This window comes from Castor canadensis, chromosome 14, assembly GCF_047511655.1.
Source record: "Castor canadensis chromosome 14, mCasCan1.hap1v2, whole genome shotgun sequence".
In the NCBI taxonomy this organism is placed as follows: domain Eukaryota; kingdom Metazoa; phylum Chordata; class Mammalia; order Rodentia; family Castoridae; genus Castor; species Castor canadensis.
In genome coordinates, this window is record NC_133399.1 from 21,408,052 (window position 1) to 21,421,970 (window position 13,919).

Here is a 13,919-nt window from a genome sequence, read left to right on the forward strand (position 1 = left end):
ATTGAACCAGAGTTTTGGACTCGAGGCCCAAACTCCTGAGATTCCGTATGCCAGGTCCAGCCACCCACCCCTAAACGCCAAATACAGAGCCATAGTGAAGACAGAAAGGAGGTTTATCAAAGAGCTGAGGACATGCCATGGAAGAGGCAGAGTAAGCACTCAGCTCGTCCTCAGCCATCTTCAGGGTGCAGACATGGCTACAAGTTTAAGTAGACAAAAGAACTGGGGGCAGGGACAAAGGTGCACATAGTTAAACAGCCCCAGTCTCTGGTGTGTTCTGCTGTCCGGCCCTATATCCACAGGGGCGGGAGGACGTCCCAGCCGCCCGGCTGGTGGAGCTGGAAACCGGGTTTCATTCCTGTTGTGAGGCAGGCGCGCGTGCTCGTGCATGCGTGTGTGCACGCACGAAGTGTACTATACACTCCTGTATGCGCGTGTGCACACGTGCGCGCGGTGCGAATGCATGTGTGTGCACGCGCGTGTGCTTACCACGAACGTGCTTTTCGGTGTATGCACCTGCGTGTGTGCCGTGCACTTGTGCGTGAGTTCTGTGCGCGCGCCGTGCACTTGTGTGTTGTGTGAGTGCTGTGCGCGCGCCGTGCACTTGTGCGCGCGCGAGTGTGCTGTGCGCGCGCCGGTGTGCACTGTGCGCGCCTGTGCGCAGCGCCCTGGTCCCGAGTCCCACTGCCCTGCACTTTCCTGTTGGCCTCCAACTGCCCCGCCAGTTCCGGGGAGGATCCTGGGCCAGCGCTGTCCCCCGCCCCCTTCATAAAGGCCGGGCCTGCGACAGCGCACAGCTGCCTGCCCAGAGGACACCGCGCCACCCTGTGTCCCACGCCCTACTTCCCGGCTTCTGCCTGCCAGCGCCGGGACCATGGCGGTGTCCCGCCGCCCAGTCGCCCTAGGTGAGAACTTTGGGGTGCCGCTGGGAGGGGTAGGTCACCGCGTGTCCCCTGGGTCCCCGCTCTGGGCCGTGGGGAAGCCACATGGTCTGGCGGGTGCTGGAGACATTCCGGGAGAGGGACAGGAAAAGCCTGGACACCTGTGCACCCCAGCAGGAACTTTGGGGTGCCTTGAGAGTCTGCTCCCCTGCCAGAGGCGGGGTCTTCATGCTTTTCCTGGAGGCAATTTGGAGGTTGTGCCCTAAGAGGGAAACTGAGTCAGAGAGAGACAAAGAGGGCAAAATATAAGAGCTGGGATCCCCGTTCATGCAGCTCCTCTTAACATAGAATATATGGGATGCTGGAGGTGGGGGGACGGCTGGAGGGAACCCCAATGCAGGGCACCCCAAATTTGTCCCATGTGTCAGGGATCAGCCCCAGAGACCCTGGTTCTAGTTCCCCCTACAACTTGCCGGGGAACTCAGCACAGGTTCTAGAGATCTTGCAGGCTGTGAGTTTGAACGTGACTTTTGTTGTGACTTCCCGGGACTTTGCCCTGCCCCGCCCAGGGTGACTAACGGTTATCAGGACAGCTCGTTGCCTGAGCAACAGGGCAACAAAGACAGGGAACAAATGACATTTGGGGAGCAAACGCGGGCTGGCCCAGCCACAGGGACTTACTTGCCTTTGTGCCAGCCTTGGGTGGCAGGTGGCAGAATAACGTGCCCTGAACTTGGGATGGAGGGACAGGAGTGTGCCTGGGGCACAGTTGGTGGGGGACAGCTGGAGCAGGGTGCCTGGCTGTCAGCAGGGCCAAGTCACAGAGATGCAGGCTTACTTTTCTCATCCGTAAAATGGAGTCGGTGACATCTTTCTCCTGGGTGGATCTGAGGGCAGAGGGAGTTAGCGCACGAACTCTTACTGCTTTTCGCCGGAAGTAAACAAGTAAAATTTGAGCACACACGGTGAGTGTTGTACTGGCATTCATTGCTGTAGAAGATGCTGGGGGGGGGACAGAGAAACAGAGGATGGGGGTCCTTAGAAAGAGGCACAAGGGCGGCCGCTCCCCCAGCTCGGGTCCCCAGCAGGAACCTTCCTGCCCTGGCTCTGCCAGCCAGCAATGAAAACCAGATGGGGCAGGGAGGACAGACCAGCAGCTCTGTCTCCCGGCTCCCGTTTGGTCATTTTCCAAGTCCCCAGATGGAGACAGGCTGGCCCTCAGACTCAGGACGGCGGGGGAGAGCCCAGCCCCACCCAGGCAGAGGGGATGGGGTGCCAAGGAGCTGTCCCCAGGGTCTGGGAACCTCGTGCTCAAATCCACCTGCCCTGCCTCCCCCTCCTCCTGGGGTCCCCGAGGCCCTTCCTGATCTTGTCCTGGGCTCCAGGCCTCAGTTTCTCATGTAAGACAATGAACACAACCCAGTCCCTCCTCCTTGCTGGTTCAGAGTCTTAAAGGAGTTACTTGGTGGCTTTGGGAGCTGGGGACAGTCACCCAGGTGTCCCTAGAGGGAAGATCATTTGTGGTCTGTCCTGCTAGGAGGAAGTGGGTCCTGGCTGAGGGGGGAACTAGCCAGGCCCTGTGGCCTGAGAGGAGGAAGAAAAATGGGGATTCTGACATGAGATCAGGGCAGTGGAGGGGCTGGGGCAGGTGCTCTGGCCTCAGTTTACCCCAGCTGCAAAGGGTCATGTTGGGGGGGGTCTCTGCCCTGCTGCTATAATGAAGGGTAACAAGTTTAGACACTCACTGAGCGTCAGGGGCCCCTCCAGTTGGCACCCCACAAACACACACAGCCCCCCCAAGCCGTGCTCACAATGGCCAACCTAGGATTCCCCATCCGGGGGCGATTTGGGGCAAGGGAGTCATGAGCCATCCCTTCCCCTTGGCACAGGAAGTGAGTCACACACGGCCTCCCCATCTGTCCCATCTCTCCCGACGCCCCCATTCGTGACTCCTGAGATTATGGGGTCCTTGTGTTTTCCCCAGTGTGACCCAGGTTGGCAGGAACTCAATGTCCCCTCTCAGCCCTCTGCTCTCGAGGCCTCCTCCTCCTCCTCTTGTGTCTCTGTCCTCTCTCCATCTTTGTTTTTCTCCCTCTCTCTCTCTCCTCCCGCCTCTGTCTCCTCCTACCTCTCTCTGATCCTTCTCCATTTTTTCTTCAGCTTGGCCCCTTGTCTGCTCTCAGCCCAAGACAAGCAGGTCCCCACCTGTTAAGCCCCTGGTGACCTGAGGTCCCCAGGTCCTGCCTTGGGCGTGTGGGGGGCTCTGAGAGCTGCAGGAACAGAGGACATGAGGCGCCCACCAGGCAACCACAGTGGCTTCCTGTGTGTGGGGAGTGGAGGGTGAAGTGTCACCGCTGGTTCCCAGGGTGGGCTGAAGGTGGTGGTGGCTGTGCCAGGTGTCACGTGTTCCTAAGAAGGGGGTGGGGACAGAGTATCTGAGGAGGACTCCTGCCCCAGGACCTTTCTTTTTACCTAAAGAATGGCAAAGGAGCCAGGAAGGGTCACACTCCGTGATCCCAGCACTCAGGAGGCTGAGGCATAGGATCCTGAGTTCAAGGCCAGCCTGGGCCACATAGCGAGACCCTGTCTCAAAAAACCAACCAAAACCAAACGAAAACAAAAAAGGATGAGGACAGTGTTAATCTGTTGAATGTGGGGGGTTGAGTCCCACACTGCAGTAGGATGGGGTGCCCTTGTCATCTTGTATAAGGGGAGACTGAAACAGGGAGCCGTGACACTGCCTGTCAGCCTTCCAGGGAACCTTGCTGCCTGGCTCCATCTGCAGCCCACACGTCAGGAGACTGACAGGTGACAAACTCTCTGGCCATGAGCATCGGGTCCCAGAGAGGTGCCACCTGGGCTGTGTCTTTTTTCTTTTTAAAAAGTTTTACTTCTGAGACAGGGTCTCACTGTGTAGCCGGGGCTGGCCTGGAACTCAGGTCCTCCTGCTTCCACCTGCAAAGTGCTGGGATTACAGGCAGGTACCACCACACCCGGCTGCTGAGATCTGCCTTGGAGCTGGACAGTGCCTTCAGAGCATCGCCCCCTGGTCCCCACTGACCCCTTCCTTGCTCTCTTGCAGCCCTGTGCGTCTTCCTGAGTCTGTGCAGAGCTGGAGCCCAGCATGGCCCTGGTGAGTCTGCTGGGAACATGTGGACCCAGGCACAGCCTGAGGAAGGGGACGTCCTCTACCTCCCCTGGGCCCCTCTGGGTGCTGCCAGCCCCACTCCCGCACTCTCTGAGCATGGTCTCTGTCCCCACAGCATGTGCTAAGTGGTGTCCTCCGAACTCTGTATGTGTCAGTGGCACCGCCTGTCGCTGCAAGCTGGGATTCAGTCCACCTGATAAGCTCATCACCAGTCCCACGGGGACCTGTGACGGTACCGAGGCTGGGGCCGTGGTGGGCACACTGGGGATGGTGGGGGGACAGGAGTCACGGCTGGGGTGTCAGCCCTCAGCCTCAGACCATCATCAAAGACAGAAACAGAAAGGAAAAGAGGACGGGGGAGAGGCAAGAGTGAATAAACCTGGCTTCCTGGAGAGAGGGGACTGGGTCCCAGGAGTTGTGCCTCAAGGTGCCCTCAGAACTAGGAGGGGGACACTGAGCTTCCTGCCCATCTGCCACCCTGCCACTGTCCACGGTGCCCACATCTGAGGTGTCAACCAGAGGACTGAGAGGAGCAGAGCTGCCTGTGAGGTCTTCAGGAATGGCTTGCTCCAGCTGCAGCACCGCCTCAGGGTGCAGCCCGAGACTGTGCCTAGGATCTGAATGACAGCAGGGAGTTAGGTTGGGGAGGAGCGAGCTTCCCTGAGAGAAGGCACTCCTTTGGGAGGTGACCCTTTGTCCCATTGATTTGTAGACATCAACGAGTGTGCTGCACCCCTGAAAGTGTCTTGTGGCAAGTTTGCGGACTGTGAGAACACGGAGGGGAGCTACTACTGCACCTGCAGCCCGGGATATGAGCTCGAGTCCGGGGGAAAGAATTTCAGCAACGAGAGTGAGAACACGTGTCGAGGTGAGAGTCCCCTCTCCCCCCACCTCCCTTGTCACCAGCAGACAGGTCCCCTGTCACGCTGCCAAAGTGGAGGGGGCGCCAGGGCCCCAACCTCGCAGCTGTGTGCATGGCGCTGGCTAGAATGATTCCCCGGAAAACACTGTTCAGGCAGGTGTGGTGGGGCACACCTGTAATCCCAGCACCTAGGAGGCAGAGGCAGAAGCATGTGGAGTTCGAGGCCAGCCTGGGGAGGATGGGAGGTGTAGCTCAAGTGTCAGAGCACTTGCCTAGCAGACTAGGACTCAACTCCCAGTACTGAGAAGAAAGAAAGGGGGAGAGGGAGGGAGGGAGGGAGGGAGGGAGGGGAAAGGCTCCTTATGAAAAAGAAAACTAGGGTGCAGCTCCGTGGTAGAGCAAAGAAAGGTAGCCTTGCCTTTTGTCCATCGTGTGACCTTGGATAAGTTCCTTTGCCTCCCTGTGCCTCGGTTTTCCCACCTATAAAGGGGCGTAATGAGGGTCTGGGGTGGCTCTCCTCCCTCTTGTCCCCTCCCCCTCCTCCCTCCTGGGCTCCCTCCCCTTCTTTCCCTCCCTCACCCCCCCTTCTGGGGACCTGGAGCATTAGTGCAAATCCTCTCCTTGACCCCTTTTCTCTTCCTCCCCTCCAGGTGTGAGGCTGAAGTATCCGTGGGTGCCCACCTCCACCCCCTCCTCTCCCTTCCCTTCCTCCTCGTCCTCCCCCTCCCCCTCCCCCTCCCCCTCCTCCTCTTCCACTGGAGACAGGCTGGGCTGGCTTGTCCTTTTCTTCCTTTGTTTAACTATTGGCCTATGTTCCTTGTACACAGAGGTTTCACTGTGACATTGGCATAACACATATAACGTCCTTGGGTCCCATTCACCTCTCTATTGCTCTTTGGTGGGACTGGGATTTGAACTCAGGGCTTTGCACTTGCACAGCATGCGCGCTAATGCTTGAGCAGCTCCTCCGGATCCATTGGAGATGGAGTCTCTCTCTGGAACTGTTTGCTGGGGCTGGTCTCCAAGCTCCATCCTCCCAATCTTAGCCTCCCAAGGCTGCCCTGGACCGCCCACAGCTCCAGAGGCCCTGGGGTGTCAGGGTAATGACAGGTGACAGGCGGCCACGCAGGGCGCTCTGTCCCCACTTCACTCCAGGCTGAAGCTCCAAATAGCCAGGCTTCTCTATTTAGAGCTTGCTCAGCACCCAGGCGGCTATAAATACAGCCTCTGCGTTGGGAGGGTGGCAGCAGGTGATTTTAATTCCTCTGTGCCTCAGTTTCCCCATGTGTCAAACGGAAATTACACCTTCCCCTGAGAACTCGTGGGAGGCGTGAGTTCAGTCACTGTGAAGTGCTTAGAAGAAAGGCCCGGGGCTGGGGGTGTGGCTCAGAGGTAGAGCGCTTGCTTAGCATGCTGGAGACTCTGGGTCCCATCCCAGCACTGCCAAAAAAAACCCAAAACAAAAGCGAGCAAAGCCAGGTGCTGGTGGCTCACGCCTGTAATCCTAGCTACTCAGGAGGTGGAGATCAGGAGGATTGTAGTTCGAAGCCAGCATGGGAAAATAGTTCATGAGACCCCATCTCAAAAAAGCCCTTCATAAAGAAGGACAGGTGGAGTGGCTCAAGGTGTAGGCCCTGAGTTTAAGCCCCAGTACTGCAAAAAAATAAAATGAAACAAATGTATATATATAATTTGTTTTTGATATAGTATCTTGATTAGTTTGCCTAGGCTGGCCTCCAATTCTCAATCCTCCTGTCTCTGCCTCTTGAGTAGCTGGATTACAGGCGTGAACCACCATGCTGAGCTTTAATTTAAGATACTGTCTAGGGCGGGGGTGTGGCTCAGTGGTAGAACAGCAGCCTAGCAGGTGCAAGGCCCTGGATTGATCCCTGGCACTGTCAAAATAAGTTTTTTTCCTTACCTAGCATATTTATAACTATAAATTCTGTAATATATATCACGACATCCCCACATCGTCAATGCAGGGACCCCTGTGAAGTTACATTCTTAGCATACAGTCCTGCAATTGCACAGATAAGCATTTACTCCAAAGAAATGAAAGCTAACGTCCACACAAAGATTCACTGATACATATTCATAGCAGCTCTATTCATTATTGTCGGAATACTGGAAACAGAACTGGGTACAGTGGTGCACACTTGTAATCCCAGCACTTGGGAAGTGAGATCTGAGGCTCATGAGTGTCAGGTCAGCCTGGACTACATAGTGAGACCCTGTCTAAAAAAAAAGAAAAAGAAAACCAGAAACAATCCAATCACCCAGCAACAGGTGACCAAATAAGACAAACCTAGGCAGGCAGAGTGGCTCAAGTGGTAGAGCTCTTGCCTAGCAAGCGTGAGACCATGAGTTCAAATACCAGTTCTGCCAAAAAAAAAAAAGAAGAAAAGAACCCCCCCCAAAACCTAGGCCCATTCACACCAAGGAATATAGCCACAAAAAGGCATAAACAATTGATTTCCACACCACAGGTAAGTCTCGGAACTCATGATGCTTAGTGAAAGAAGCCAGCCAAAAAAAGACCACGCTATCAGATGTTTGTCTGAAATTCTCCTGGAGGTTCAACCAACCTCGGTGGTAAAGAGAACACAGTGACCCCCAGCCCAGCTGAGGCCTTATCTTCAGTGGCTTCAATGACTGGAGGCCGACCTCCGTCTGAAAATATTAAATGGACAATTCCAGAAATAAGCCAATCACCGTTTTTAAGTTGCACACCATTTTATTGGTAGGACTGGGGTTTGAACTCAGGGTTTTGCACTTGAAAAGCAGGTGCTCTACCACTTGGGCCTCCCCTCCAGTCCATTTAGCTCGAATTATTTTGGAGATGGGGTCTCACAAACTCCTCCAGCACGGTCCACCAACTGTGATCCTCCTGATGTCAGCCTCCCAAGTAGCTGGGATTACAGGCCTCCCTTCTTACAGATGCCTGGCTCCTCACCTGCCAGGCAGCTCAGCCCCTTCCCGCCAGCCAGGCCCTGAGAGGGGACAGTGGGAGAGCCTGGCTTTGTCATCCTTCCAGCACACCCCTCCTCTATCCCCACGTGTGCCAGTCCCTGTTCCTGAGGCTGCAAGGACAGACACACAGGTGTGCGCTAGCCCGTCTGTCTGTCTGTCCTCCATTCAAGTGGCCCAAAGAGGCCACATAGGTCCCTTAGCTGGCCACATGGTGCCTTGGAGCCACCTCTTCAGGCCTGGGTGCCTACTGTGAGCTTTTACTAAAAAGCGCTGACTCCTCACTTCAGCCTACAAATTAATAAAAACAGGAAAAGCTTGCCATCCCTGCCTCCATCTTGTATCTGTCTTTGCTCTAAGCCATTCTCTTTGCAGTCACTTTACAACACCTTGGATTCCAGAAAGGGCAGGTCTGATGACATCTTTATGGCAAGGAACCAGAGCCACCTGGAGCTGCCACCCTCCAGTGAGAGCAATTCTGCAAGCCAGAGTAATCCTCTCAAACAGGGGCCACATTTCCCTCTAGGTGACAACTTCCAAAACTGCCACACGGCTGCCTCACCAAGATTGGGACTGTGCCAGTCACCAACCCACCAGAACACACCAGAGACTGTGCACCTTTGTCCCTGTCCCCGGTTCTTTTGTCTACTTAAACTTGTAGCCATGTCTGCACCCTGAATATGGCTGAGGACGAGCTGAGTGCTTACTCTGCCTCTTCCATGGCATGTCCTCAGCTGTGTGATAAAATTCCTTTCGGCCTTCACCATGACTCTTTATTTGGCGTTTAGGGGTGGGTGGCTGGACCTGGCACGGAATCTCGGCAGTTTAGGCCTTGTGTCCAAAACTCTGGTTTCAATTCCTTCCACACATCTGTCCATCTACCCATCCACCCATCATCCACCTATCATCTACTCATCCATCCATCCACTCATCCATCCATCCACCCATCCATCCATCCATCCATCCATCCACCCATCCATCCATCCATCCACCCATCCATCCATCCACCCATCCATCCATCCATCCATCCATCCACCCATCCATCATCCAACTGTCCATCCACCCATCCATCCACTCATCCATCCATCCACCCATCCATCCATCCATCCATCCACCCATCCATCCATCCATCCACCCATCCATCCATCCACCCATCCATCCATCCATCCACCCATCCACCCATCCATCCATCCATCCATCCATCCATCATCCACCTGTCCATCCACCCATCCATCCATCCACCCATCCATCCATCCATCCACCCATCCATCCACCCATCCATCCATCCATCCATCCACCCATCCATCCACCCATCCATCCATCCATCCATCCATCATCCACCCATCCATCCACCCATCCATCCACCCATCCATCCATCCATCCATCCACCCATCCATCCACCCATCCATCCACCCATCCATCCACCCATCCATCCATCCATCCATCATCCGCCTGTCCATCCACCCATCCATCCACTCATCCATCCATCCACCCATCCATCCATCCATCCATCCATCCACCCATCCATCCATCCATCCATCCACCCATCCATCCATCCACCCATCCATCCATCCATCCACCCATCCATCCATCCATCCATCCATCCATCATCCACCTGTCCATCCACCCATCCATCCACTCATCCATCCATCCACCCATCCATCCATCCATCCATCCATCATCTACCTGTCCATCCACCCATCCATCCACTCATCCATCCATCCACCCATACCTACATCTACCCATTCATCTATCCATCCACCCTTTCACCCATCCATCCATCCCTCCATCCATCTAACCATCCATCCATCCACCATCCATCAACCCATCCACACAACCACCCATTCACCCATCCACCCATCCATACAAACATCCATCCACCCATCCACCCAAACACTCATCCATCCATCCACCAATCCATCCATCCATCCATCCATCCACTCATCCATCCATCCATCCATCCATCCATCTATCCATCCATCCACCCATCCATCCATCCATCCACTCACCCATCCATCCATCCACCCATCCATCCATCCACCCATCTATCCATCCATCCACTCATCCATCCATCCATCCACTCATCCATCCATCCATCCACCCACCCATCCATCCTCCATCCATCCATCCACCCATCCATCCATCCATCCACTCATCCATCCATCCACCCATCCAACCATCCATCCATGCACCCAATCATCCATCCATTAATCCATCAAACCACCCACCCCTCCATTCATCCACCCATCCATCTATCTGTTTAACCAACCATCCATCCATCCATCTACCCATTGGTCATATTGCTTAGCAAATATTGAGTGGCTACTATGTGTCCAGTCCACAGCTGAGAAGAAGCAAGAGGCCTCTGCCCTCTAGAAAGGAAAACAGAAATAAGATGTAAGCCACAAAGCCAGGCATGTGCGAACTTTAGAACTTCCCAGTAGCCACGTTAAGTAACATAGAAAAGATACAGATGAGAGGGCCTAGTGGCGCACGCCTGTAAATCCCAGCACTCATGAGGCCAAGGCAGGAGGAACCAGAGTTCCAGAACAGCCTGGGAAACAGCAAAACAAAACAAAAAACAAAACCAGAATTCCACCACCAGGGACTGGCAGAGTGGCTCCAGTGGTAGAGCACCGGCCTAGCAAGAGTGAGGCCCTGAGTTCAAACCCCATAGTGCCACAGAAAAACCAAATGAAACAAACAAAACCCATGCCAAACAGATGAAATTAAGTTTTGCATTTATCTATTATTTGCATTGACTTATTGAGATGTTTTAATGACCCCAACACAGTCATGCTGAGCTTAGCGAGAGGGGTGTGGTTAGAGGGGCGGTGGGCGTGGCTTGGGGAGCAGTGGGAGTGGCGGGAGTGGCTTTGAGAGATGCGCGCTTATGCGATCTTGTCATCGCGCCAACATTGCAGAGTGGAGAAGCCCAAACGCAGTGGTGTTGCCTATTTCACACCCCGGGGACAAGATGGAGCGCATTGCTCACTGGCTGCGGCCTCTCCACCGTATTGCTAACCGGTGCTGCAGGCAACGCTGACACCCTAGTAATGCTGTCCAAGTAGACGGCTCAGGGCAGAGCTCGAGCCCTGAGTTCAAATCCTCGTTCTGCCAGAGGAAATGACGGAGGCAGGGAGGGAAGAAGGAAGGGAGGAAGGGAGGGAGGGAGGAGAGGGAGGGAGGAGAGGAGGGAAGAAAAGAGCAGGGCACCAGTGTCTCCCGCCTCTACTCCTAGCTACTCAGGAGGCAGAGATCAGGAGGATCCCAGTTCGAAGCCAGCCCAGGCAAATACTTCGTGAGACCCTATTTCAAAAACGATTATCAAAAAAGAGGGTGGAGTGGCTCAAGGTGAAGGCCCTGAGTTTAAATCCCAGTCCCACAACACAACAACAAAAAAGACAGCACAGAAAAAGAGGTGGGAGAGTGGCTCAAGTGCTAAAGTGCCTGCCTAGCAAGCGTGACGCCCTGAGATCAAACTCCAGTACCTCCCCCGCCCCAAAAAAGAGCCTGCCCTCTCGTCCATCTCACCATGGGGTGCCATCTGCCACACTGTGATGCATCATGAAACCACACCAAATGCCGGGACTGGCCAGCCTCCAGAACCGTGAAAAGTCACTTTCTTTTCTTTATAAATTACCTGGTCTGGGGTTTTCTGTGACAGCCATTGAAAAGGGACCAAGACAGCATTTCTCACTGGCAATTCTTTCAGCTTTTCTGTGTATTTGATGCCGTTTGACCCGAAGCAAGGCGGCTTAAAGCAACAGAAACTCTTCAGCACTTTTGATGCTTCATTTGCTGTTGGTCTTTGGCAGTTCCGGTGTTTGAACTCAGGGCCTCACTCTGACTACGCACCTGCTCTGCCTCTTCAGCCATGTTCCAGCCCTGTTTGTTTGCTTTTCATTTGGGGTCTGCTATGCAGTCCAGGCTGGCCTAGAATTTGTGATCCTCCTGCCTCAGCCTCCTGACTGCTGGGATTACAGGCAGGTACCACTTCCTCTCTGACCATCTTCCCTAATAGAGGATCTTTTGTCTTGTAAACTCTGATTTCTTTCCATCATGAATATGCAGTTCTTGTTTGTTTTTGTTTTTTTTTCAAGTTCCTACTTGCAAAGCAGGGACTCTACCACTTGAACTACAATTTAGTCCATTTTATTCTGCTTACTTTAGAGATGGGAGTATCAGGGACTATTTTTCTGAGCTGGCTTCAAACCTTGATCCTCCCGATTTCAGCCTCCCAAGTAGCTGGGACTAAAGGTGTGAGACACTGCGTCTGCTCAAAAATTATGTTCTTGCTTTTTTTTTGATCCTAACATGAAACAGGCCAGGTGTTTCAGGCCATGCTGGCTCTGAAACAAATGACCATAGATCAGGAAATTTTAAACAACACAAGGTTGTTCTGGAGATGGGGAAGCCAAGGTCAGAGAGCAGGCAGCTTGGATGCCAGGAGACAGTCCCCTGTCGGCACCTGTCTCTGCACCCCACATGATGTGGGCTGTGAGCTCCCTCGGTCTCTACTGAAACTGAGGTAGGAATCCAGGGGCAGGGCACATGGCTCCGAGGTAGAGCTCCTACCTTAGCATGCGCTAAGGAACCCTGCGTTCCATGCCCTGCACCAAAAAAGTAATTAAGTAAATAAAAAATTGGGAAGAGATACAAAAAAAAAATGCAGACAGAGGGGGAAAAGATAGGAAGGGGCAAAAATTCTCAGCTCCTGGCTGGAAGTGTGGGGACCACTCAGAGGTCGTCGTTCTGGATGTGTCTGAGGACACACACTCGTGCACAAACCTGTGCTGATGTCTACCGAGCACACGCAGGTGACAGGACCAGCGTGAGGGCCAGACCACCGAGCTTTCCAAGGTTTTTGTCTTTCCTTGGTGAACCTGCTATTCCTGTCCTGTGTCAATGTCACACTTGGGGTGTTTGTCTTTTTGTTGTGGAGTCCTTTTTTTTTTTATTTGCGGTACTGGGGTTTGAACTCAGGGACCACACCTCGAGCTACCCCACCAGCCCTTTTTGTGATGGGTTTTATCAACATAGGGTCTCACGAACTATTTTCCTGGGCTGGCTTCGAACCATGATCCTCCTGATCTCTGTCTCCTGAGTAGTTAGGAGTACAGGCGAGAGCCACTGGCGCCCTGCACTCTTATTGATTCTTAAGTGACTTTTGTATATGAAGGCTCTTAACCTTTCCTCTGCCATATAGACAGAAAGCAATCCAATCTCCCTTGAGCTCCCCTAGCCCCCTCAGACCCTCTGGGAAGCCCAGGCAGAGCTGCTTTGACCGCTTTGGCCTCAATGCACGTCTCTGTTCTAAGACACGGCAGTGAACAGTGTTGTATCGGCAGTGACCTCAGTGTCACTCACGCCCAAACTGAAGGCACCTGCGCTTTCCAACCCAGGCGAGCTCAGCCTTGTGTCTGAGGTCTGCAAGCCATGGCTGTGCCTCAACTTCCCTGGTTAAGAGGTGCTGGTAAATCCAGCCACACCCACTGGCCATCGAGCCACGCCCACGGCTCCCCTAAGCCACGCCCCCCCATCTAGGAGCTGTTGCTTAAAGCCAGCTTCACCCGTGGCCCCCTTAGCCACTGCCCCATCAAGCCACGCCCATTTCCACCAGCCAGCCACGCCCACTTCCCACTGTAGCCACGCCCACCAGCAAGAGCTTTAACCACTGCTCTCCTAGCCACTTCCACTGCTCCAGGCCACGCCTACCTCGTCATCTAGCCACGCCCACCGCTCCCTCAAGCCCCTCCAGCCTCCTCTCTGCCATGCCTGTCTCCTCCAGTGGAGGGAAAGTGCTGTCCCCATAAGCATAGCCAGGACACTAGGCGACTGGGGGCCTGGAGGAAGGGGGACCCCTGACCCCTGTGGGGAGCACCCCTTGACTCCCAGCACTCTCCCGTGTAAGGACAGAACGAGTCTCCTGAATACTTCCGCAGGCAATTGTCACCTGCCCAACGGATGCCTACCAGGGTCAATGGGGACACTGAGGCTCAGAGCCGTGCCCAGCACACAGTAGGCACTCCATAAACAGCTTGAATGCATCGATGTG

The 13,919-nt window shown here is 54.3% G+C and overlaps 1 protein-coding gene across 7 annotated transcripts in view; it reads left to right on the plus strand.

The window, feature by feature from the left end:
* Positions 1-652: 652 nt before the first annotated feature.
* LOC109681301 (adhesion G protein-coupled receptor E5) overlaps positions 653-13,919 on the plus strand; it is a 30,924-nt gene continuing 17,657 nt past the window's right edge. The window contains exons 1-5 of one of the 7 annotated variants that reach the window (XM_074053947.1): positions 682-905; positions 3,964-4,014; positions 4,145-4,261; positions 4,742-4,897; positions 5,542-8,624. In XM_074053947.1, coding sequence (XP_073910048.1) covers positions 875-905; positions 3,964-4,014; positions 4,145-4,261; positions 4,742-4,897; positions 5,542-5,732 — 546 coding nt within the window. In that variant the 5' untranslated portion in view covers positions 682-874 and the 3' untranslated portion in view covers positions 5,733-8,624. Of the gene's footprint in view, positions 906-3,963; positions 4,015-4,144; positions 4,262-4,741; positions 4,898-5,541; positions 8,625-13,919 lie in introns of those variants that run through there. The other 6 variants (XM_020155986.2, XM_074053949.1, XM_020155985.2 and 3 more) reach the window with 6 other exon arrangements.